Source organism: Tribolium castaneum, chromosome 6 (assembly GCF_031307605.1).
Source record: "Tribolium castaneum strain GA2 chromosome 6, icTriCast1.1, whole genome shotgun sequence".
Taxonomy (NCBI): domain Eukaryota; kingdom Metazoa; phylum Arthropoda; class Insecta; order Coleoptera; family Tenebrionidae; genus Tribolium; species Tribolium castaneum.
The window spans coordinates 10051435-10077759 of record NC_087399.1 but is presented as its reverse complement, the minus strand read 5'-3'; the positions used below and the strand labels follow the sequence as shown (position 1 = coordinate 10077759).

The 26325-nt window shown below is 29.5% G+C and overlaps 2 protein-coding genes across 2 annotated transcripts in view; both read right to left on the bottom strand.

The window, feature by feature from the left end:
- The window catches only part of LOC662165 (calpain-9), a 64550-nt gene extending 47711 nt beyond the window's left edge, over positions 1-16839 (bottom strand). The window contains exons 1-2 of the mRNA XM_064357409.1: positions 16673-16839; positions 16488-16609 (exon numbers count right to left, since the gene is read on the bottom strand). Coding sequence (XP_064213479.1) covers positions 16488-16581 — 94 coding nt within the window. The 5' untranslated portion in view covers positions 16582-16609; positions 16673-16839. The remainder of the gene's footprint in view (positions 1-16487; positions 16610-16672) is intronic.
- A 3241-nt stretch (positions 16840-20080) lies between these two features.
- Positions 20081-26325, bottom strand: part of LOC662235 (uncharacterized protein) — a 109071-nt gene continuing 102826 nt past the window's right edge. Inside the window, exons 13-14 of the mRNA XM_008197963.3 lie at positions 23844-24952; positions 20081-21056 (exon numbers count right to left, since the gene is read on the bottom strand). Of these exons, the coding sequence (XP_008196185.2) occupies positions 20859-21056; positions 23844-24952 (1307 nt within the window). The 3' untranslated portion in view covers positions 20081-20858. The remainder of the gene's footprint in view (positions 21057-23843; positions 24953-26325) is intronic.

Below are 26325 nucleotides of genomic sequence, written 5' to 3'. Positions count from 1 at the left end.
ACGTGACTGCGTTCCTATTCTTTATTTTCGTCATTTTCTATTCTTTAATTAGAATCTTGTTTAGAGGAATTGAAAAACAAATAACACAATCTTAATATTTTTCTGATTATTTGTTCCTTCGTGGACCCAATTTACTTAGAAACGGGTAAATTTCAATAAACTTATCTTAATTCTACACCGTTTCTAATTATGGTTCAGAATATATCAGATTAATTTTAAAAAGTAGGAAATGTACTTCTCGTATTTCATATGATTAAATTTGTTTCAGAATATTGTAGACATATTATCAGCATAATAAAAGACATACAAAAATTGGTTTTAAAGAAAACTTTTGTGTATCTAAAAGATGCACCAAAAAGTAAAAAATAACGTTTCTCTACCACAAAAGAATATTTTTGCTTACAGATTAAAAGTCTGAAATTTACAATATCAGAAAATATCGACTTCGCGAGAACCATGAATTTTTTAACAGTTTCTTTCAGAACTAGGTACTACTAAAAATTAATAAGTTGGTGGTTAATTTTGTCTAAATTGAGAACGTTGTATTAAGGTGTTACGCACTCAACACCCACAGATAATGAACAAGTTTTCTTTACGTATAAGTAACGCACAAAATTCATACCAGTATTATTAGACACTTTTCAAAAAAATCCTCAAACTGGTCAATTTTATTTTTTAAATGCTACATTTTGACATAATAGTAACATTTCTGATGTCATTCGTTTTTAAGTTGTTACGTCATTCATAATTTTTTTTAAATGACAACCAACATTTTTGTTCACTGTTTCAGACAGTACTCGTACACATCTGAAAAAAGTGAATAAAAATAAAAAATAAATTTAATAAAATAAAAAAATGATAATTCATCATAATGGGCTTTAATTTTTGTTCTTGACTTGTGTTATAAACACCAATTGTTTTTTATATTTTTTTTAAATCAACATAGAAACACATAATAAACACAAAAAAATAACAAAAAATATTCACCCCTTACACAATAAAGCAAGAATGAAAAGATAAAGCTCTTTGTATAATTCTCTCAATAACTTTAATAACTTGAGTTTTACGTCATACATACGTTTTTTAAATGACAACCAACATTTTCGTTCACTGTTTCAGACAGTAATCGTACACATCTTTATCTTTCTGGTAATAAGACAAAAAAATAAAAATGTAAACAAAAAATTAAAAATAAATTTAATAAAATAAAAAAATGATAATTCAACATAATGGGCTTTACTTTTTGTTCTTGACTTGTGTTATAAGCGGCAATTGCTTTTTATAAATTTTTTATATATTAACATAAAAACACATAATATGACTCATAAATACAAAAAAAATAACAAAAAACATTCGCCCCTTACACAATAAAGCAAGAATGAAAAGATAAAGCTCTTTGTATAATTCTCTCAATAACTTTAATAACTTGAGTTTTACATCATACATACGTTTTTTAAATGACAACCAACATTTTCGTTCACTGTTTCAGATAGTACTCGTACAAATCTTTATCTTTCTGGGAATAAGAAAAAATTAAAAAAGTAAACAAACAATTAAAAATTAATTTAAGAAAATAAAAAAAAAATGACGATTCAACATAATGGGCTTTATTTTTTGTTCTTATCTTGTGTTATAAGCCGCAATTGTTTTTTTATATATTTTTTTATAAATTAACATAAAAACACATAATATGACTCATAAACACAAAAAAAATAACAAAAAACGTTCACCCCTTACACAATAAAGCAAGAACGAAAAGATAAAGCTCTGTATAATTCTCTCAATAACTTTAATAACTTTTCTCTTATAGGTATTAAAAATGTTGTACTTATTCCATAGATACGAGTAGAGGTAGTGATTCTACAAGTGATTACTATAGCACATTATTTGATTTAGTTATATTTTTATTTTACTAATAGCATAAAGTAGCCATTTTGTGATTTTTTTATTCTATTTGATGATTTTTTATTCTATTGGTGATTTTTTTATTCTGTTGGTGAAAAAATTTCACAATGGATCTCTAAGAGAAAACGTTGTATTATACACATAAAGAAAAGTTGGCATTATCTGCTCGTGATTTCTTTCACATCACTCATAATGAACAACATTTCTTTACTTGTATAATAAAGTACTATTTTATTTTATTTTATTTTTTTTTAATTTTTTTGCATTATTTTTTGGTTTTTTGATTTATACTTACCAGAATGATAAAAATGTGTACTATTAAACATGTCAATTGTCATTTAAAAAAGTTTAAAATTTAAATTTAAGTTTTACTTAAAAACAAATGAAGTCAAAAATGTCATTATAGTATCAAAATAAAGCATTTAAAAAAGTAAAATGAATCAGCTACGAATCAAATAAAACGTGAAAATTTGAGATTTATTGACGATTTTCCAAAAACTGATAACTAATAAGTAACAACAATATAATGAAAATAAAAAATAAAAACAAGTTTTTGGCAATTAAAAAAGAATTTTTTTGAAAATTGTGGATTTTTTGAATTTTGTGCGTCACTTTTGGTTTAGTCTATAATAAACTATTAGGGGTTCAAAACTCTAAAAACGCCGTCGCATTTTACCAAATAATTTTTTTAATAACATTGATAAAACTGTAAAATGGTTATTAATCTCTTATTGAAAGTTTAAATTACATTAGCTATTTATTTTTTTGAAAAGCATAAAAAAAGCATGAATAATTTATAACAGCTAAGTTTGAAAGAAATTGCGACGTTGGCATTTTTATAGTTTTTCATCTACAAAATTTTTGACTACCTAATTCAATCCAAAAAATGTACTTCGAGAGTGAACAGTAGGAAAAAACCAAAAAATGGTGAGGATTTGTCTTCATAAGTTGGCAAATTTGGCAAAACCATTAAAAGAATCATCGTTTTCATAAATAATACCATGAGATCAAAAATGTACACAATTAGAGCAAGCCTTAAAAGTGAAGTGTAACTTTACCCACATTTTAGTGTGTCAAACTAACATAAGACAACATAACTTCAAAAGCGTGGCCATAAATAAACGGCTAAATTGTGGCTTAAGTTCCGCAGGCACAGCTTGCTCTAATTCAGAACAATTTCGATCTCATGGTATTTTTCTTACTGTAATAATTGATACCATAGTGACCCACAAAAAAATAGTTCTTTTTGAAAGTTTTTGAAATCATCCAAAAAAACAAGGAGAACTGAGAAGAAATAAAAACGACAAAAGAAATCTAGTGTACAAAATTTTGGTTATACCGGGTTTTGCTTTACTCTTTTGGTAACTTTGTATATTGAATGCCCAAATAACTTGCAATTGTAAATAGTCATTTTTAAGATCGCTGACTAAAATAATTAAAATTCTAGCTAGGTTGAAGGCTATAACTCACTGGATTAACATTCGCTTTCATATCACGATATTGTCGAGGAACTATTAATTTCAGTGTTTCTGTCCAATAAAGTGTCAAACATGCTTCCGTGCGTGTAAAAATTTTTAACTTTCGATTTGTCGGTGCCAGAGATAACAACAAGGAAGTGAAAAAATCCAAACCCGGGCAATAAATCGTCCCCGATCAAATTTAACACCGATGTTAATTAAACAGATACAATCGCGCCTTCGGCAACGATATTTATGGCACCATATAGCTCAATGAGCAACGATTTAATTTCATCGTAGTTTATGGACGCCCATTAAATCATCGACCGTTTGACATCTGATCATATCGCTGTTTTTCTAGACAATGTCCGATTTTCCGGAAGAATCCACGACGAGACGTGTGCAACAACACTTCCCACTGTATCTAGCGAGTTCATCTCACACTAGAAGTTTTATTGTGCAATTTCGTTATAGGGTTTACTAGCCCATTATTCTAACGTGCAATTAGAGTTTTTTCAAAGCGAAAACGTTTTACTGGCGAAGACGACATGGGAAAAGAGGTTCGCAACGAGCTAAAGTCGCTGAAAATCTGCCTAACTTTTCTGAATGCGTATCCAAATTAGTGGAGCCGTTATGGTACAAGATATTTAACTCTATTACCTCTAAATTAGTGTTTGAGGTCATTATCATTAATTCACTCCTCATATTATCCACATGTTACGTGATTTAAGTCGTTGGAACAGCATGGCTTTGATTAGATAAAGGAATGAAGACCATAACGGAGAAAACGTGGAATATTCCCAAGATTTTTATACAGCGGCAAGCTGATTCATTACTTCACAACTTGCCAATAAACGGATCGACAAACAACCTCGCGAATAAATTTGCTAAGCCTTGAAGTGTACAGGGGATTCCAAGTCTAACAGCCGTCAAAATTAATACGTTTCTAGTTAGGTATTTCATTTGAAAAATTAAACCAATCGCCTTTTACACATTTACACAATTAATAAATGCAAAATAATGCAATTGATTTGAAAAAAAGAAACCAGAATTTTTCTAGAAATGACATCAAAAAATCGAAAAATATCTCGGTATCAAAAAAACTTTTGACAAAACGTTATTATTTGGCAAAAACTTATTCTCTAAGTTTGTGATTCTAAGTTAAAAATTACCCTGTTTATCCTGCAATAGTTTATAATATATAAAAAAATTCATAACTAAAACGCATTTAGAAATTTTATAGAAGTAAGTAGATTATGTTTCTCTCCAAAACATATGTATGTATGTACGTAGGTTTGTTTATAAATAGATGGCTTCACAATTAGTAAAGATCAGTACGATATAAGCAAAATTAATTTTCATTATGAAGCAACTATCTACTTAAGTTCACTTATTTTTTTTGACATTTCTTTTTTTAGTATAAGGCGAGTATGCTAAAAGTATACCAACTGTTTCAGTTTGATATTCGTCCCCTTGTAACTTTTTTACTTTTATGAAAATAGTAGAATAATTTTATTACATAGAACGTATTTCAAATTTTGAAGATGTGTTACAATATTACATTATTACATAATAATAACGAATAATCAGAAATTATTTTTAAAGCTAAAATTTGAGAAGGTTCCTGTAATCTAAACTAGCTGGAATTTTCACACACTCGTAATTTTACTTTATTTTGGACATAAAAAAACTAAATGACACAAACTTTCATATAGTTATTTACAAAAATTATTTTTTGGCATTCGCCATAAAAATGTCTATTTTTTAATCAAATTTCTATTAAATGACAAGCCGTTTTTTGGCATTTTATAAAGCCAATGAATATTGTATTCAAAGGCTACTAATAAGTCTTTTTTGTAACTAACTAGATCTCGCAATTATTAATCACTATTATCATTACACCACCCTAAAGTAAGGGGTGTGATACTGATAGGTACATTCAAAATATGTCAAAATAATTAAATAAAAAAATGTCAAAATGTTCAAAATAATCAAGTGGTGCAGAATAATATACAGTTTGTGATAAATATCATCGCAAAACAAAATTGAACGTCATCCAATAGATTCTATCAAACCATATAGGAATATATAATCGATTCACAAGACATATGTATCGACAGTACCACTTTTTTACAGTACAAAGTGGCAGATGCGTCAAAACAATGCAAAAAGGCTTCGAATCTAAAAACGAAAGAATAATTAAAGAACAAGAAGAACAACAACAAGAAGAGTCACGAAAATATAAAACACAAATCAAGCCAAACCCTATACTTGAAACAACTTTGGCGAAAAATGCAAATAAAGTGAGTAAAAAATTATTTCAAAGATGTGTCAGAGATGACAGTACTCACATAGTACAATTAGTATAGAAGCGGCGCATTAAATTTGAATTCCATAGTCGACTTGATGAACAATCATTTTGGAACATATTGTATAATATACTATTATATTCTTTCTAAGCATGTGTTTTTTTCAGATTTTTTTTACATCATCTATTAATTAAAATTAATGATTTAAGTAATAAACTATTTATATTATAAGTCGCTGCACCAAAAAATATTATTTCTTATTCTAAATTCTAAATTAAATGTTCTTTTGTACAAAAAATTGGTGAAATCTTGTTAGCTCAATAATTAATAAAACAAAAGTAAAAAATTTACGTTAGCGTAATTTTAGGGTTAGGGTTAGCAACAATTTTTTTGTGGTTTTTTTGACCAAAACATTGTTTTAAGTATCGTTTGTTTGAGAATATTCCTAAGAACCATAAAATGAATATTTTAATATATACATTTTTAATTAATATCTGATGTTTTTTGTTATATATTTATTCATTATATATTTGTTAGTAAACGATTTTATCGCAGTTTTTTATGTACAGGGTCTCTAATAAGTATGGATGCAGCTAAACATTTTTTTTATTTATGTGTATTTATATATGTGTTCTTTTTCATTTAAAAAAGTTATTTTAACAATTAACACGTTCAAGGGGTAAAGAGCTTACTTTAGAAATTTTCAAGGCCAACAAAATTTTATTTATTCGATAATTTTTTAAATAACAAAATTCAGAAAAAATGCTCTTTTTTAAAATAATAAATTTAACCCTTCTTGTCATTAAAAAAATCAAGTTAGCCTTGCGTCCGCAGAACACATTGAGATAAAAATTTGATATACATCTGAAATGATAGAATTTAAGATTTCAATCAGTTTTAATGAATAGTTTTTATAAAATTGAACTGTATCCATATTTCTGGGGTACCCTGTATATCAAAAACACTTTGACTAAAATCACCTTGTCTGTGTGAAAACAAAGTACTATAAGAATTGTCCAATACCTACCTCTCTTTTATTACATTGTTTTTTTATGTTTCTTCTTGACAACCCTCATTATTTTATTTCATTTTGATTGAAATAAAAATATAAAATTTGAACTTTGAATAAGTGTCTCTAAAAAGCCTGCTTTTCCAAGGGTGCTAATCAAAATTTCGTTCCGCCCCTCGTAGGCCTCCATAGCAATGAAGTAACGTTAGATAACGTTCCCAAGAGCGGAAAACGCTAATTATCGGACAATTTATTTAATTACAATAATATTTCTCATCTGCGTTCTGCATAAATGTCACACGTGTGTGCGCTCATCAATTCCATCTACAGTGTGTTTGCGTAAAATGCACATTCTTCCGATGAGAAATTCGTGATTACAAGTGGGTGTAAGTTACACAACAACAACGAGCTGGATTTTTTAACATGCATAGGTGAGCTCATATACCTAGCATTGCATATAAGTGTGGTCAATGATAAAAGGGAAACCTTGAGGATATGTCCGATGTATAATTACACACACAAACTGGTTATTAAACAGTCCTCGCACGCACTTAGGGCACGTGTGCACTGGCCATTGTCTCCTCCAATCTTTTATCAATTGCAGCGTTTCCGGTTCATTATCTCGGCCTTGAGAACTGAAGATTTTTCAAAAACTCGGACATTCCGAGTGGTTTCCGAAGAAAGGCACGGCTTGTAATGCACCCATTTTCGCAACTGTTTGTTTACGGCGCTCGGCACCACAATAAACTCTCCCTCTGTGTTTGTGGTGCGAGTGACAGGGCATGAAACTAGGTCTCCGCGTATAAATTGTGCCGAATATGGAAAAGGCGCGCATACCAGGCATTATCTCGCGATTCCGGGCGATTTTTCCCGTTTGGTTTTTCTCAATCGGAGACTTTAACGGTCGATGACACAACGAACCGATTTGGCCGATTTATTGTGGGTGGTGGAATTAGTGCGACGTCATCTGTAATAACAATGGAGAGTGTTTGGACGCCTACGGGGATTTTTCTTCGCTCATTCCATCACCTCCACAAATCATCACTAACTTGTTATTAACAGATTGGGACAGAGATCAATAATAACTATGACAAGGCGAAAGAATGCGGAATGTTTTTACGACAAATCTGGGTGATGTTTGGGACGAATTTTGTGTTTGTTTACAAATGAAACTAATTCTAGGTGATTGACCTTTATGAAATTGCAAGTGTCAGAAGGTAGCCAAGTTGATACGACTGGATTTAACTAACAGGAAATGTTAAAGATTTTTTCAGAAGTATAAGTAGCATTGATTCCTGTTATACACATTTTTCTCCATGCATAAATCATTTATTAATATATTTTTCATTCATTGCATAAATATACCTCACTTAATAAGTGCGAATTAAGTGCTGTTTTGTTTTTCAACAAGACAGGGCCGCACTAGCGTCACTTGGCCCTGTTTTTATGTTCCTAATTCATCAAGAACCAAGCTTCTTAGGTTCTCTTTTTCCGATTTTTTTAATATTATAGTAAAAATAGAAAAATATTAGAAACGTAAAAATTTGCACGGTGGGAAGTAGAGAGTTTTGTATGTTACCAAAGATCATTTGGTGTAATTTTCATATGTTCTTTATTATAAGGAGTGTTAGCTGGAACTATGTAATCAAATTGTAAAATCGTAAGTTTTTTTTAAGTTGACACCCAATAATTTTTGCTAATGTAATGTATTGACTGAATGTAAATTAAACTCTGTATTGTTGTTTAATATTCATCCAGGGTCGCACGGAGTAACTTTTAAGCCAACCATCATCAATACATTAACCCTTTATAATTCACGAAAAGAAGTCTTAATTTACCTATACTGAATTCTCTAAGCAAAAATCTCGTGTCATTTTTTTAAAATTTTGAAAACACTTGCTTTGAACTGCTTATTAGCACTAGTTTACGTAAAAAAGTTTAATAAAACACTGTACAAAAACTTTGAAGTTTTTTTTTGAAGAATTTTGAAAAAAAAATGTTTGGATAAAAAACCACATTCTAAAGTTTACGAAAAGAAGTCTGCACAAAAAAATCAAAAGTTTTTTTAAGAATTACGAGGAGACGTGTTTAGAAAGATAACACATTCTAAGGTTCAAAGAAGTCCTAATTTACAGAATTTACATTTACAGAATTGAATTTTGTTAAAAAAATTCTCGTGTTATTTGTAATTTTGATTAAACTTGCGTTAAGCTATTTTTTATACTATTTCACAAAAAAATCTTAGTGTATATAGAATTCAATACTGTACATGCATTTCAGTTTTGTTAATTTTGAAAGAACTTGCTTTGAGATATTTTTATAGATTTGGATATTCGAAATGAAAAAGTAATCTTTTTACGAAAAATTAACTCTTTGAGTTCTAAACCGAATATTTTTAATTTTATCGTCATATTTATTTCATTCGTCATAAGAAAGATTTCTCTGTCGTGTTCAAATGTTCACTTTGAATAAATTATATGTATTATGATCATACTGTTCTTATTAAACGGAGCTAAAACTATGCATGCAAAAGATTTTATTATAATTTGAGACCCAATATTTTTTTAATTTTTTAATTAGTTAATTCATTAATTCGTCATGCTTAAATAATTTAATAATTAAATTTTTTACTCTAAATTTAACTCTATTATTTTTCAACGTTACTCCAAGGCCGAATGGGGTAACTTTGGGCCCATCCATTTTCAAGTATTTGGAAAAATAAAACATCTTTTACGAATAAATTTCTGGTTTACAAAGAATTGAATCCTCCACCTTTTTTTTGAAAAAAAAAAAATTGTAAATACTTTCTCCTAAACACTGAAAATTTTGAGAAAAATTTTTTTAAAGATAACCCCATAAAGCTTATAATTTTTGAAAATATTTTTTGATTATCTATCTTTTTCAAAAAACTAATAGTTGTCTTGCAATTTGCTCATAAAAGCAAAAATTGGTAAATATAAAAAAATATAGTTACAAAACTATTGGGAATTGGGTAATTTTCTTAAAACCAATCGTTTTTAGAGATCCTTGTACATAAGGTAAAATCAAAATCGTTTTACTTTTTTGAACAGTTTTGCCGTAATTGAGATAATAAAAAAAATAAATAAAAAGAAAAAATAAATAACAAAAATTTAAATTTAAAATTGGGAATTTGGCAATTTCCTTAAAACCAGCCGATTTTAGAGATTCTTATACATAAGGTAAAATAAAAATATTTTCACTTTTTCGAACATTTTTAAATCGTTTTGCTCTAAGTCTTATAGTTTCGCCATTTTTCGTCGAAATTTTGTCGTTTTGCGGTACCTGAAATATTTGTCATGCAGTAACTCCCAATAAGCCCTTTTAATTATCTACCTATTTCAAAAAGGATTATAGTTCTCAATCTAGTAGTTACTAGTTTTTTTTCACAAATTGCTCATAAAAGCAAAAAGAGGTAAAATTAAAAAAAAATCTAATTAGAAACTATTGGGAATTTGGGGATTATTTTACATAAGATAAAATCGAAATAGTTTCACTTTTTCGAATAGTTTTGTCGTAATTTAAAAAATAAATAAAAAATATAAAAGCAAAATTTTGCAGGTCGGTAAACAGTGTTTTTGTTTTTTGGTATTATTTCCATTTTCTTGTAGACAGAGTGTAAACTGGAACTAATCAAATATGAATAATTATGAAATATATAATATATTCATAATATATAATATAATTATAAAAAGTTTGAACTTTTTGAACACTTTTTCTTTTGATTTTAAACAATGAAATTTTATAATCACAACTTGCTGCTATTTGTTTGTGTTTCTTTTTGTTTTAAATCTAAGTTTAAATACTTTGCATTTTCATTAAGGTTCAAACGTTTGGAAGGCATAAGATATTTCAAGTTTCATGAAACAATCTTAATAGGTATAACACGTTCACATAAACTGAATAATATGCAAAAAAAAAAATTTTTGTAAACATTGTTTTGGGTATGATTTTATTTTATTTTCAATTTTCAATTGGTTTTGGGGAAGCTTCCGATAATAAGCGCACGCACCTAAGCAAATTTGCAGCAGCTACATTTAGTAGAATATTTTTTAATTAAACAGTGAAGCTCCTCTTCCTTTTTGCAATTTATCCAATTTAACATATGAATAGGATGGCGTCGTTAATTATTCCGATAGCATCTCCTAGCATTGAAGTTTCCAACAACGCAACAATAAAAATTCGTCCTTTATAAGCCCCGATAAGAATCATTGTACAATCAGAAGCGAATAGAGAGAAAGTTTGCAAATTATCGATGAAATAGCAGAAAATTCGTGCAAAAACATCTGCTCATTCCGTGAAATGTATTAATCAAACGACAACTCGAGTTTAGGTAAACTCCTAGAAACCATAAAAACAAGTAACGGAAGCATTAACTGTACAAGTATAAAGGTTTACAACCTTCTCTCACCGTCGACGAAATCGAAATTGTCCAGGTTGACATTTTTTTCGAGAATTTCTCGCATAAAATAAGCTCGAGCAGTTCGGATCAATGAACAATGCGTTCAATTAAAGTGTTAAATTTGTTGGGATTGCTTCCACGGACAGCGATCGGCTCTTACCCAAGTAATTAGCCAAGAAAGGCATTTTACGATACGTCAAACGATAACGAATGCAGCGATTTTATCTCACGCAATTTTAATTAACTGAAAAACAAAACACGAATTTAGGTTGCATTGACAATTGGCGCTGGTTATTTATTTCAACCATAAATCATAATTACATTAAATTTCGTAAGCCGAAATTTAATTTCAAACCCGATGATTTATTGGCTCCCTATTATTATTATTAAATAACAGCCTTGTACAGCGCGTGTTTATTTATATTGTAGTTATTAATGAAGTTTTAGGGCTTTAAAGCGTCACGTTTTGACATAATCAACAATTAATTTCGTGTTTTTTTCCCGAAAACGTCAATGAACTTGTGGCTTTTGATCATCAAACGAAATTGATGTCAAGGCCATCGCTTTTATTCGAAAATTGAGCTCGATATTGTCTAGCGGAAGAAGTGCTTTCAAGGACACCGATTGTATTGTAAGAGATGAGAAGATTACAAACGTCATTATGGAATAATTGAAATATTAATCATGATCGATTGTCGAATGACTGTGAAGTTGGCGCCGAAAAATTGATTAGATTAATCAAATTTGATGGTCCTGTTAGAAAAAAATTCCAGTTGAGAAAAAAAATTAAATTATGTGACATAATAAGATTGAGGGCCGAAATGTTGCCAGAATTTGCATATTCGAAATAGTTTGGATGCGTGGGCTCGCATTCATTAAATAGTTTAGCGAAATCCAGTTCTGTTTCAAAAATTGCTATTTTAATAAAGTACTTAAAAAAATTTTATAAAACGTTTTTATAATTAAAAATCATGTTAATAAAAGTATAAATGAATTTGTGAATTCCATATTTGATTTGCAAAAATGTTGTAAGTGAGTAAAAATTGAACGTCAGAAAGTTATTTGAATTATACTATAGGTACATATTACATAATAAAATTATGTTATAGATTACGAAATCAAATTTCAAATGTAAATATTTAACTGTGTTAAAAGGAAACAAATAATAAATATTAGGTAAGTTAATAGAGTGTAATAGTGTCCCGAAAGGGACAATAATTATGATAATATGTGAACAATTAATTCTAAAAAATTCCACCGAAATGCCAGTAATTCTTATAATAATCATAATTATATTATTTTCAGGCTAGTTCTTTTAATTACAAATTAATTCCGATAAGTGTAGGTAATTCAACGTAATTTTGAAAACTAATTATTCATATCCTTGAGGTTCATCTATAAAAATAATCTGGGTGTATCACCCTAACAAAATAAAAAAAAGGGTTGTAAAGTAAAATTTTTCAAAATAACATACAAAATATTTTTTGAAAAATTTTACCTTACAACCCATTTTTTTTTTAATTTGTTAGGGTGATACACCCAGATTATTTTTATTATTATTATTATTATTTTTAGTTGAACCTCAAGGATATGAACAACTTATTTTCAAAATTATTACATAAAAAGTAAAAAACCTAATACAAATTAAAACAAAACATGAAAAAGATCAGATTTGTCTTTAATGATTTAATTGCACAAATTTTGACATGGTTTGATTAGGTTTTTAGATTTAATGGCCCATGAAGTGTTTCTGTTTCCAAGCGGCATAATACCTTTTAAGTGAGAAAGAGAAACCATTGTAAATTAAGGTATATTAGTAAAACAAGTTCCAAAATAGTAATTTTAGTTGAAAATAGGGTGATCTTAGCTCTATTCTCAAATGATTTTGCTTGTTTTTAAGGAGAAACTGTTGTCTTTGCCTATTTTTAAACAAATCAAATTTTTTTGCCAAAATATGGCACTTTTGGGAGGCAGTGGGAAAATCGTTCCAGAAAAATGCCAACAATTTAGAAATAATTGCTGATAATTATGGTAATCTCAAATAGTACTTCCAAATAATGCTAAGTAATTTCGTGTCCAGCTTTTTATAGAAAAAATTGTGTGTATCTAATATTACTCGAAGTAATTAAGCAGATTTCATAGATTTTAACTTACAAATGACCTTCGCCGCAACTCCTTTAAATTTGCAATTTTATTATGATTTTGTTTACATATGCAGCTTCAAATTACCGGAAGATCTCTTCACTGCAGAGTTGCCGTTATACTAACCTTGTCCATTTCTAACATCCGTAATAAATATTTATTATAACAGCTTTTTCGTACATTTTATTAGCACTATATAAATTCTAGTCGTGCTTTTGATACCCTTGACTCGAGATATACACCCGAAGGAGTCAATTTATTAGAGATTTCATCTAAAAATCGCTTCTTATTATTTGTGGTGTAATGACGCATCGATTAGAATCTAGGTGTTTGTGTGCGTTATTTATTATTATTGTAATGTCGTAGCTTATAGTGATTACATAACACCGTAAACACTTTGTAAACATATTTATTGGATTCAGTAATAACAACTATGTCAGAATTGTAATTTTAAACGATTTTAAGTGTTTCTGTAATTTTTACATTTAGAGTCGAAACTTTGACGCATTGTGTAAGTTACTGATAAAGCACAACATGGCTTTGCTTTCAAAATAAAAAAAAAATATGAAAAATCCAATCACAGAGTCGTTGAAAACAGACATTTCTAGGAGAAGGTTTTAAACGGAAAAATAACAATGGTTCCACTCAATTCGACGACTTTTCAGTTTATTTAGGACAAATTTTTGTGCCTCTGGATAAAAAATGTGCTTCAATAGAACTGAAAAGTCAAAATAATTTTATTTCGTTGGTATTTTTTGAATAATTTGTGACGAAATTCTGGCAAAATATAATTAAATTTTTAGATCAAACACGTGCATAAATGGAAAAAGAATACTGTTTCTCACTCAACTCTACGACTTTTCGGTTTATTTTGGACCAACTTTTTCGTTTCTGAATGAAAAATGTGCTTTAATAGAACGCACAAGCGGTAAAATAAATTTTTTGGTAATTTTTGGCAAAATAATTGAGTTTTAATATAAAAAAAACGCGCAGAAACAAAAAAATGGCACTCATTTCCACTCAATTCGATGACTTGTCGGTTTATGTTGCATGAGCTTTTGTGCTTCTAGATCAAAAATATAGTTTAACAAAATGCAAAAGCGGCAAAATAATTTAATTTCACTAGCATTTTTTGGATAATTTTTGGCAATATTATTGAGTTTTTAAATAAAAAGCATGCATAAATGGAAAAGTAACGCAATTCCTCAATTTTTTGGTTTAGTTTGGACCAACTTTTGCATTTCTGGTTAAAAAATGTGCTTCAATAAAACTCAAAAGTGGCAAAATACATTTTAGGGTAAAATTTTGGCAAAATAGTTAAGTTTTTTTATAAAAAATGTGCATAAATTAAAAAATAACATTGTTTCTCACTCATTTCAACGTTTTTTCGGTTTATTTTGGTCCAACTTTTGCATTTCTATATGAAAAATGTGTTTTAATAAAACGCTAAAGCGGGCAAAATACAGTTTTTTAGAGAACTTGTGACAAAATTTTGGTAAAATATTTGAGATTTCAGATCAAAAACGTGCATAAACAGAAAAATAATATTATTTCCTAATGAGTTTGACGATTTTTATTTCGGATGAACTATTGCGTTTTTAGATGAAAAATATACTTCGACAAAACGCAAAAGCTGCAAAATAATTTCATTTCACTGGCATTTTTTTGGCAAAATTATTGAGTTTTTAAATAAAAAATATGCATGAATGAAAAATTAACGCAATTCCTCAATGTTTTGGTTGATTTTTTGTCCAACTTTTGCATTTCCGGATGAAAAATGTCCTTCAATTATACTCAAAATTAGCAAAATAATTTTTTTGGGTAATTTTTGGAAAAAAGAGTTAAGTTGCATATTTTTCCATGCATACATGGAAAAATAACATTGTTTCTTCTTCAGTTCGACAATTTTTCGGTTTATTTTAGACCAAGTTTTGCATTTCTAGATAAAAATTGGGCTTCAATATAACTCAAAAGCGGTAAATAATTTTTTTGGGACTAGCAAAATTTTCGCCAAATAATTAATTGAATTTTTGTGATTCTTTTTTGTGCATAAAAGGAAAAATATAATTGTTATTTCTCACTCAATTCCTCAATTTTTTGGTTTATTTTTTAAATTTCAAAAATTAGTAGGTAATTCATGTTTTAAAAATAAACAGAAACGAAGTTTCTATTCGTATTAAGTCCTCGAAAAAGTCAATGATAACATCATTGTCCGTCCACTTTGACAATTTTTAATTTATTTTGCCAAAATAATTGAATTAAAAACGTGCAAAAACAGAAAAATAACATTGTTTCCTACTGAATTCCTCAACTTCTATTTTATTTTGAACCAACTTTTGCATTTATACATAAAAAATGTGTTTCAATAGGACGTAAAAGCGGTAAAATACATTTTTTAGGCAAAATAAATGAAATTTTAAATCAAAAACGTGCATATACAAAAAAATAAAATTGTTTATTTAAAAAAAATGTGGTTTCAGATTAAAAATATACTTCAATAGAACGAAATAATGGCAAAATAATATTATTTCACAGGCATTTTTGGAGTAATTTTTGACAAAATTTTGAAAAAATAACAATGTGCATAAACGGAAAAATAACAATTCGACGATTTTTGTGTTTATTTTGGATAAACTTTTGCGTTTCTAGATAAAAAATGTACTTAACATAATGCAAATAATTCATTATAATTTTTGAATATTGTACTAAACTATTAAACAAACGTATTTTTGGTTAAGAAGTTTCCTGTAATGTACGAGGATTGTAAAATAAGTAATTATGATCATTGGCCCATTTTATAGTTTTTTTGTACTAATTTAGCGAAATGCTATTTCATTTAGGGACCTTTTATCTACTTGTTTTTAAAATATTCAAAAAAAAGTTTTTGTGAAAAATATCCAAAAAATTCGAGATTTAAGAATTGAATTTTAAGCTTGTATTTTAAGACGAGAGTTGTACTCTCGATTCTGTTACATCACAAAGTATGCGTTAATTGAATTGGCGGTCATGGGCGCATTATTCATGAACTTGCAGCTAATTGCCACATTGTCTAAAAAATGCCAATAATTTCGAAGCTTATTAAGGCGCAATCATACATCGCTCCTCATTAGTCAAGCCGTTCATTATTGTCTCTCGCGCTATTGTTGGTAATTAACCGTCATGTGAAGAGGAGAAAAATCAAAAAAGAAATGCACCGACCATAAAGTGGGTCACGACTTCCGTAGGTGCAACAAAAGTCTACTCACCACCATGCCCATTATTTTTGACATGTCCATTCTGGGTGTAATGATGGGCATAGCCATTGACGGGATGATGGGGCCGTAAGATCGTGTGAGGCATCTCGCATTATGAAATCATCTCGTAATTGCTGGAAGATGAAATACTCAAAATTAACTGTAACAAGTTTTTTTTGGAAAAAAATGGGACATACAATTATTTGAAGCGTGATTCCCCCAACACAGTTTTCAAATAAAAAAAACACTATACTCCGATGTTGAAACACGCACGTTGTAGCACCGTTAAGTTGCCGACTTGTAAAATGTCAAACGGACGAAGCATCACTGGATGAAAGAAAATGCACCGACTATACTATACCTAGTCTAGGAGAATATGCGTGTCCGAGTTTCCTCGACTAGAGCCGGAAATTGTCGGACACCTGTTGAACGGTGGTTACAGGGGCGGAACACGACCGAATTTTGAGACACTCTATAATAGAGGTGATTACTCAACTTGTAAAAGACCGTTTTGTGAATATTTATTGTAGTTTCAGAGTATAATTGTACTAAATCTTCAACAAATTTCTGAAGTTTACCAAAAATTTAGAGTGATCGAATAATTTTTGAAAATATATACAGGGTGCTCAAAAACTGGCGCACCAACTCAGTGGTACGTTATTGAGAAGCAAGTGCAGATTACGGGAAAAATGTTGAAAAAATTCCTAAAGTTATATTTTAAAAAATCAGGAGCTACAAACTTATTGTGTTAACTTCTTTAGTTTTCATAATTTTTTTATATTTTTATGTTTCATATCAGGTAATCGTTCCGTAACAAAACGATGAATAATTATTTTAAAATTTACTATCAGATTTTAGCAGTTTTTTTAATTTAAAGAAATTAAAATTCATCCAAAAAATCACAATGTGTAGATGTGCCAACACTGGGAATTATTTCCTAGGAAACCGTTTCAAAAATAATTTATTTTTATTGTTGCTCAAATTCTATTGCGATCATGACTGTTAGACAACGTTGCCACATAACATTTATCTAAAATACGTTATTTATCAATAACTTTAATACAAAGAATTTTTTTACTATTTTTACCTTTATATGTAAGCAATTTTCTACCACACACCATTGAGTTGGTGCGCCGGTTTTTGAGCACGCTGTATATTTTTTAATTTGGAGCAATTTGTATGTTTTTCTATTTTACCCCTAATTCTTTTTTAATTTGTCTTTGCCGAGCTAAATGATATTTAGTTTTTCAGTCAGAAACTCATAAAAATTAAGAAATATAGCAGGAATTTGTAAAATTTGCATTTAAAAAAACACAAAACAGATTAATTAAATCGATAATTTGTTACTTTGATTAGTTTAGTATTGCGTTTCATTTCCAAACTCTCAATTCAGCAGCTTTTGGCAAAGTAAAGTAAAAAACTTTAATAATAATTATATACAGGCTGTTCCCGAAGCTGAGGCGTTTCTTTTAACAGATGCTAGCATGCCTTGTTCGCGCTCATCTCAAAGCGATAGGTAGACAAAACCGAACTCAAAATTTTAGAAAAATTAAAAATTATCTCCGATATTAAAAATATTTTATTAAGACGATTTAAAAGAAACGCCTTACTTCGCGAACAGCCTGTATATAAAAGAAATATATTTAACGTGCAACTGTGTGGAAACCAGAATTGGGAAACCTTTCAGTCTTTTTAAGTCATTACAACAATTTTGGGAAAAGGTTTTGTTCGTAGATCAAATAATAATAAATTTCCGACAAAATGCGAAAATAGCACGATACTTATTCACCGAACTTGTTTTTTTTACAAAATTTTGCAAAATAAATGTTTTGGTAAAAAAAACGTGTGGTCAAAAAATATTACTTCCAATCTAATCTCCTAATTTTTCGGTTATGACTAAAAAAACAAAGTTTGGGTTTAAGAACATAGGAAATCATTAGTTAAAGATAAAAAACAACACTTTTTTAAATAATTTGGTTATATTTTAGCTTAATTTTGACAAAATTTTTAAAGATAATGGCATACTTGACTAAGCCACGAGCAAAGATGTTTGAAAAGTGGTAACATATTGTTATTTTGACAAGTTTTCTTTTTTTTCACGGTTTTTTTTGGAAAAAATTTTTTGTTGCTAATATATGTTCTAAATTGTTCAAACGATACAAAACTGTTTTAGATCGAAACAAAGTTTTTAGATCAAGAACTTAATAAAATACTCATGAATTAAATTTTGAACACGTTTTTTAGTGAAAAAAATGCAACAAAAATCATTTGGTAATTTTTTAACCGTTGTAAAGAAAATAACATAACATTTTAAATGAACAATACAATAAAATGATTGAAGATGCAAAATAATAAGATTTCCAATTAAACTCAATATTTTTTGGCTAATTTTGAACAAAATATCTTAAAAAAATTAAGGAATTTATAGGAATTCACCTCAAACATAGTACAGACTTCAAAGCTCAGGCTAAAAATGTCTTGATGTTATGTTCTCAGTTCTAAGTTACGAGTTGTTGAACTTAATACCTGAAAATTGCCATAGCAAACGACCGAAACTTATTTAGCAAAATTACGAAAATAACAAAGTGTTTAAATCAAAAATAGACTAAAATGATCGGAGTATGTAAAATAGCATATTATTCCATCAAATTTAATAATTTTCTGTCTAATTTTGGTCAAAACTTTATAGAATGTTTTCTCAAAAAATTTAAAGAATTTTTAGAAATTTATCTCAAACACAGAGAATTCCAAAAATGGGCCAAAAATATGTTGGTTTTAAGTTCTTAGTTCTAAGTTACGATCCGTTGAAGTCGTAACTTAATTCCTGAAGATGGCCATAGCAAATAACCGAAACATGTAGCAAATAATTAAAAGTTTTTGAGAGAGGAGGGCCAAAGTAATTTAAAAACCTTAACTTTTAGATCAAATTTTTTTAAATCGTTTCATTTTGGCAGTTGTTTTGTCAAAATAAGTCAATTTTCTTTTACTCTTTCTTTAAAATCTAAACAAATTCCTAATAAATCCTTTTGATGTTTGTTTAGTGATTTTTATGGATTATTTATTCAAAATAAGCACTTGATACACCTAAAATAGCGCTGATTTACCAATTGTTTTATTTCTTTAAGTACCTTTCCTGGAATTTCTCGCTTAAAAACGAGCCACATTGCTTGGAAATAATGTAAATCGACTTATTCGACAATCTTCTGTCAAAAAGTAAAATAATGCAAATCTAAATCGAATATTTTTGTACTGCAAATTTTTTTGCGTTTTTTACTGAGCAAATGTTAAATTTAAACTGTTTTGCTAAGATAAGGTACGAACTTAGAAGAAGTTTTTGTTTGTTTTATTAAATGCCAAGCGATCAAAGTGGCTAAACTAAATTACAATTGCTGCCTATACTTGAATGTGGGGTCGTAGTAGGTATTAAAAGTTTGCCACTTCTTTCAAGAAAAAACGAACAATGTTAGTATATGAAAAAATTGATTTAGAAAGATCTAGGTGGAGATAGAAAAGATGGTCTTCTGTCTTTACCTCATTCAGTGTTGCCACCATAATTTTAAGCTTAGGTTAACATGGTAAGGAAGGTTCGGAAAATTAAGGAACAGTTTTCAGTTTTTCGTATTTATTTCTATTGCCTTTGCTATCTGTGACATCATATTATTTTACAAATTTTTAAAAATTATGTACAAAGAAATATCTAAAAATCTCTACATGTTGTTTTGAAATTAGATTTCCTTACAAGAAAGTGAGAAAGGCACAATACGTGTATTTTTTAATCTATATATTAAATCCTCATTCATCGCTCATTAAGAATCACCTACAATCAAGAAACATGGCTTTATTTCTATTACATAACAGTTATATTACATAAGACTAGAAGCTATATTATTTTAATTAACAATTACTATGTTTATTATTTGTGTGCTGGTATTGATATTTTGCAATAAGACCAAGTTCCTTGATCAAAAATCAAAATTCTGGAATGTTAACAAATATCACTCAAATTAACACACACGTGATGAACGTTTTCCACTACATCATAAAACATTCAGTCAATTATTAGCTTAACCTATCAATAATACAAATATTTGGACTGTTTTTACTAATTTACAATCTACAAGTGCATTTACAAAAATTTTCTATTTTACATCTTTTTTTATCATTTTCACTAACAATAATCTAGTCTCCCCCCTGTCCCAAATATATCTCAATCACAATTTTACAACCTTATCACCTAGGAGAGAAAAATATTACACTATATGAGGTATTTAGGTAAAATACCTTTCCGGTGGTACGAATACTATATTTTTGTTATTACTATATCACAATAACGTGACCGATTTTTTCCTAAAATCTCGACTCATCTCCTACTCTAGCCTCATACTAGGGTTTAAGTCGCTTGAAACCGGCACCATCCTGCCCCAATTTCAGTTCTTCGTAAAGAGTCGGATTCACTTCGGTCGCTGCAGGTACGTGAAGAGCTTCGTTCTTCCAGCCTTGCACTCCAGAGGCGGACGACACCGAAATGCCGTTGGCAGCCCCGTTGGATACGGTGGGGCCGTCACTTTGCCCCTGTGGCACCTAAAATAAATTGTTATTTACAGTTTTTAAAAATAAAAAAAATATTTTTTAAGATTTTTTTATTCGATAAGTAGAATTGAGTTTATGAATATTCTTTTTATTTTTAACTTAAAATGCTTACTCAATAAATAAATTGAAGATTTATTTCAGTTTTGTGACTGCAAAGCCTCAGCTTATTTTGAGGGTCCTACGTTCAAATAAATTTGTTCAATGGTCAAAAATCAAAAGTTTGGTTCCCGTTGCAAGTATCGTTATGTAAAATGATCGGCGAAATCGATTGGCGTTGAGAAAAATCGCAAAACTTATAACAGTTTTGAAGTTATCTATTTTTTACCTAATTTTTAATATTTCAATGTTACCTATTTTTGCTTATGCAAGCAATTTTCTCGAAAACTAATAGTATCAGGAAAACAATGATCTTTTTTTAAAAATAATTAAAAGAGTTTTCCAACGATACCAAATTTAGTGGGATTGCAACTAATATTTTTTTTAGTTATTGTCCGACAACTGCAGTTGGAAATCGGACAAAATCTCGACGTAAGTTGAAATCATTCAACATTGAAAATAATTGTTGTTTTCTGCACTGTTTGGGACTCTTGGGGGTTCAAAAGGCACCGAAAAGTCTTGGAACGAGTTTCAAAAAAAATTTTTTTTTAGTTTTCTCTCAAAAACCCTTGAAAATTTCAGTTTTCACACGCCGATTACGGCGAAACTATAAAAGCAAAAAAAAACTCTTAAAAAAGACATTAAAACTCCTCTCACATAGGAGGGACAATTGATTTTTAAAATCGGTCATTTTGTAGGGCGAGGTGTGCAGACTATGTTTTTTTGTCAACTACGACAAAATTATTCGAAAAAATGTAACAATTTTGACGGAAACCTATTTAATTTCTGCAAAACTCGCAACGACTCGTAACACTGTCGAAGGTCCTACGCTCAAATAAATTGATTCGCTCTGTTGGATGGTGTCACTTTCTAAGATAATCTGAGGAATCGATTGATGTCGAGAAAATCAAACAAGTCATAATAATTTTCAAGTCAACATCCAAAAATTTTACGTATTTTTGCTTGTAATAGGAGTTTTTTTCGAAAAGTTTTAGTCGTAGGAAAGTGTTTTTTTTGAAAGATAAATAATTAAAATTCTACAGATTTTGCTTAATTACAGTAGCAAATTTGAAAATTTAAGTTAACAAATTAACTTTGGGGGATCAGATTTTTTGAAATACGATTTTAGGAATCTTCAAATTTTTCCCGTAATCTACACATGCTTCTCAATAGCGTACCAGTTAGTTGGTGCACCAGTTTTTGAGCACCCTGTATCAATGTACACTAAATTCAAGAAATTTTTTTAAGACTGTCGAAGTAGGAACTTGTAGAAACTAAAATTTTGCCTAACGAGAAATTAACAAAATTTTTGTCAAAATGTTGTCAGATTTCTCTTTTCATTTTCTTTTGAAGTCTTTTTTAGAAAATACTCACTAAAATCAAAATATTTTGTTATTTGTTATTTATTTATTTATTTAGTTTATTCATTTACAAACTACTAAAATAGCAGATAAGTGCCAGTTTAAATGAAATTTCTTGTTAAATAAACACAAAATTATTAAAACAATGTAGAAAATTGTAAAACTGGGCTTTAACAAGCTCTTTGTTTGATTATTTTTTAAAATATAGACTCTTTTTTTTAAGAACGGCATAAATTTGAGATTCATCACACTAATAAATATAGAAATAAAGCAAATTTAGACTAAAACTTGTTGGGAATACTTTCTATAGCTTTAGGAGTGTTACATGAAGAAGTAATTTTGCTAAATAACAGTCATTTCCTATAGATTTATGTAGAACGAAAAGCTGCCAGAATTCTAGAGATTTTACCTAAAAATATCTAAGAAATACGAAGTAAGACGTTATTTTAGTCCAAAAGATAAATAACCATAATCCTTAGGGCTTTTAATGATAGGAAATATAAAAGAATTACGACTAATAACTTTAGGATTATTGCCTAATAACTGATGCTGGAAATCGACCAAATCTCGACTTGCAATCAAACATTTCAAAATCGAACTAATTAACGATTTTTTTTGCACTTTTAAAGAGTCTATTACTTAAGGCATTGAAAAGTGCAAAAAATGTTGTTGGAGCGAGTTTTCGATGATAACTAAGTTCGTAGGTCTTTCAAAAAATCTAATAAAAAATTTCAATTTTCAAACTATAAAGTCTAGGACAAAAACTCTTTTTCTATCGTAAAGAAAACATTAAGATCTCTATAAGATAGGAGAGCTTAACTGATTTTGAGACATGACTTCTAAAACTGGTCATTTGGTATGACTATGTTTAGATTTTATTTTTTTTCAATAACGGCAAAACTACTCAAAAAAATGTAATCATTTTGACAGAAATCTATTTAACCTCTGCTAAGTTCGCAACAACTCGCAACAAGGTCGAGTGTCCTACGCTCAAATATTTTTTTTCGCTATGTATAATAACCAGGAAAATCGATTGGCGCCGGAAAAATTGCAACATTTATAATAATTTTCAAGTTATTTACAATTTTACTCATTTTTGCATGTAATAATTTTCTTAAAAACTAATTTTTTTAAATAGATAATTAAAAAAGCTCTTCTACGAAAACAAACTTAATTAATTTCACTTTAATTTCAATTAGAAACCAACCAAAAATAATGTAATCGTATCAAAATCAGAAAAATATATCAGATTTCTGATTTCTTGTCGTACTTTCCAACTTTTTTTTGTATTTTCATTTTAGGACTTATTCTAAATTTTTACCTGTATGTGGTCCATATTGACCTCTCTCAAATAGCTGGGATTTTCGAAAGCCACTCCATTCGAATTCTTAATCAACATCTTCTTGCTCCTCATGAACCAAACCGCTGCTATCACAATCGCCGCCACTACAACAAGGGCCAAAACAACAGCAACAGCAACTCCCACATGACTACTATCATCACTATGACTGGCCGCTGAAGTAATATACTTTTCCCCAACTGTAAACTTGATCGGTTCGGTCAAAGTCGACGTTCCTTTACTATTCCCTGCTTTAATCACACACTCATACGTTGCCCCTTCTTTCAAATCACTGATTTTCAAATGCGTTTCTGAGGTATCACCCTTCAGTCCACCCTTGCCTTGACTGTCAGCCAATCGCCAGAACACTCGGTACAACTCGACAGTGTGCGGGTTCTTAATGGGGGGATCCCAGATGATGTTAACCGAATGTGAGTCGATGTTTTCAACTCGTACGTTTTGTGGAGGTCCTGGCAATTTCTCGCGACCTTCGTGGAAACAACTCATGATTTGTTTGGTGTAAGAAAGGACGCAGATTTTGCTGTTGAGAATCGGCTCTCCTCGGCACCAGTCGAGACAACGTCGGGGAACTCCCCACTGGGTGCAACAACTGCGGTGGTCGGAACCATCAGCTGCGCATTTCATTAACTTATCAAAATCGTTGATACATTCAGGTTTATCAATCACTGCGTCCATATCTAGGTAGAAGGAACAGGCGTCCATACATGACGACGTTACGTTCTGTTCGATACAACACTGCGTTACGTTATGTGTTGCGGCAACGTTGCGAATTCGCACCGAAACGGCTTGAGTTGCGCTACCGAATGCATTTTCAGCGTGACAGAAATAATCACCAACGTCCATATCTGTGATCTGTTTGATCGTCAAATGCATTACATATTTATCCTCCTCGTCCTTCATCGGCATTGTGTTTATGTCGTATTTCCCGCCTTGGATCACCGGTGTTCGTTCTTGGTGGTTCTTCCAGAAAATCATCTTAGGTTCAGGTTGGGCGTCCACTTTACACTCCAAAGTGACCGAGTCGCCCAGAGCTGCCATTGTTATGCCACTGGCCTGGATGTGGGGTGGGTCTGGAACAGGAATTACGATGATGGACACAGTCAATAATCTATTGTTTGGAAAAAATTGTTGTTTGAATTTCAGGTGCAAGCTGTGATAAATCGAATTCAATGAAAAATGCAACGCAGTCATTATTTACGATTTAGCGACGAGTAAAATTCCATTTTGAAACGGTTATTGCATTGTTGCAAGCGTTTAATTAAAAAGTTGTGACATATTGAAGGGTTTAAAACGTTAAATCGGCACTCGAAAAACACACAATTTGATTTTTTTGATAATTTTTAAGGGAAACTCGAATTGCTATGCAAATGCTCCAAGAAACGAGTAAAATAATAATTGATTGTTGTAGGTTTTATCTAAAATTGAACCGTCCATAATTATATTATTTATTATAATTTTAATTTATTGTAAGAAACCAGGTTAGGGATTAACAAGGTTTTATGACTTCAAACTTTGGTGTCCTAGTCTCAAATAAATTTTTGTGCTTTTTTACCGTTTCGCTCATATCAGGTTTATTTTAAAACGTTAACTTGCTTCTCAAAAAACAAAAAATTATTATTTTTTTAAGGAAAATTGTGCTCCAATACTTCACAAAACTAGTAAAATAATAATTTAATTATAGTAAGTTTTGAGTTAAATTCAACCGTCTATAATTATCATTTTTACTTGTTATAATTCTTAATAAATCAAGTTACAGATTATCAAAGTTTTATAAATTCAAACATGGGTGTCCTACGCTCAAATAAATTTTTGCGTTTTCTTTATTGTCTCGTTAAAACGTTAAGACGGCTCTCAAAAAAACTGTGCTTCAGTGCTCCACAAAATAAGTAAAATAATATTTTCAATGGTGTAGGTTTTATCTTAAATTCAACTGGCTATATTGGGATTATTTATTTTTATTATAATTTATAAAAACGAGGTAAAAGTAAATAGTTATAGTTGTGGACAAAAAAAATGCGACAGGTCTTGTAGCAAATTTTTGATAAAATTCAATTGATCAGAACTGATTTCAAACTGAAATTATAAATTTGACAGTACTTTTCAAAGAAATTTTAAATAAATCAGCAATTTGGTTAAATAGGAATCATTTCTAAAGCTGAGGACTGTTAATGGCAAATTGCTCTCCGCTAGTATATTGCTAAAAATTCCGTCTTCAGTATTTTGAAAAAGTGGAGATACCATGGAAACAACTAATAGAAACTAGAGTTATAATAAATAATAAATAATAAAAACCTGGGTTTGAAAAAAAAACTATCTAATCTAGATTTCTAATTAATAGTAAGATAAATTTCCTCAGGTATTTAACTTGTACTCATGACTTATAGGTGGTAGGAATATAGTTGAAGCATTTACATAAAGCACGAGTATAAAGTAAAAGCAAATA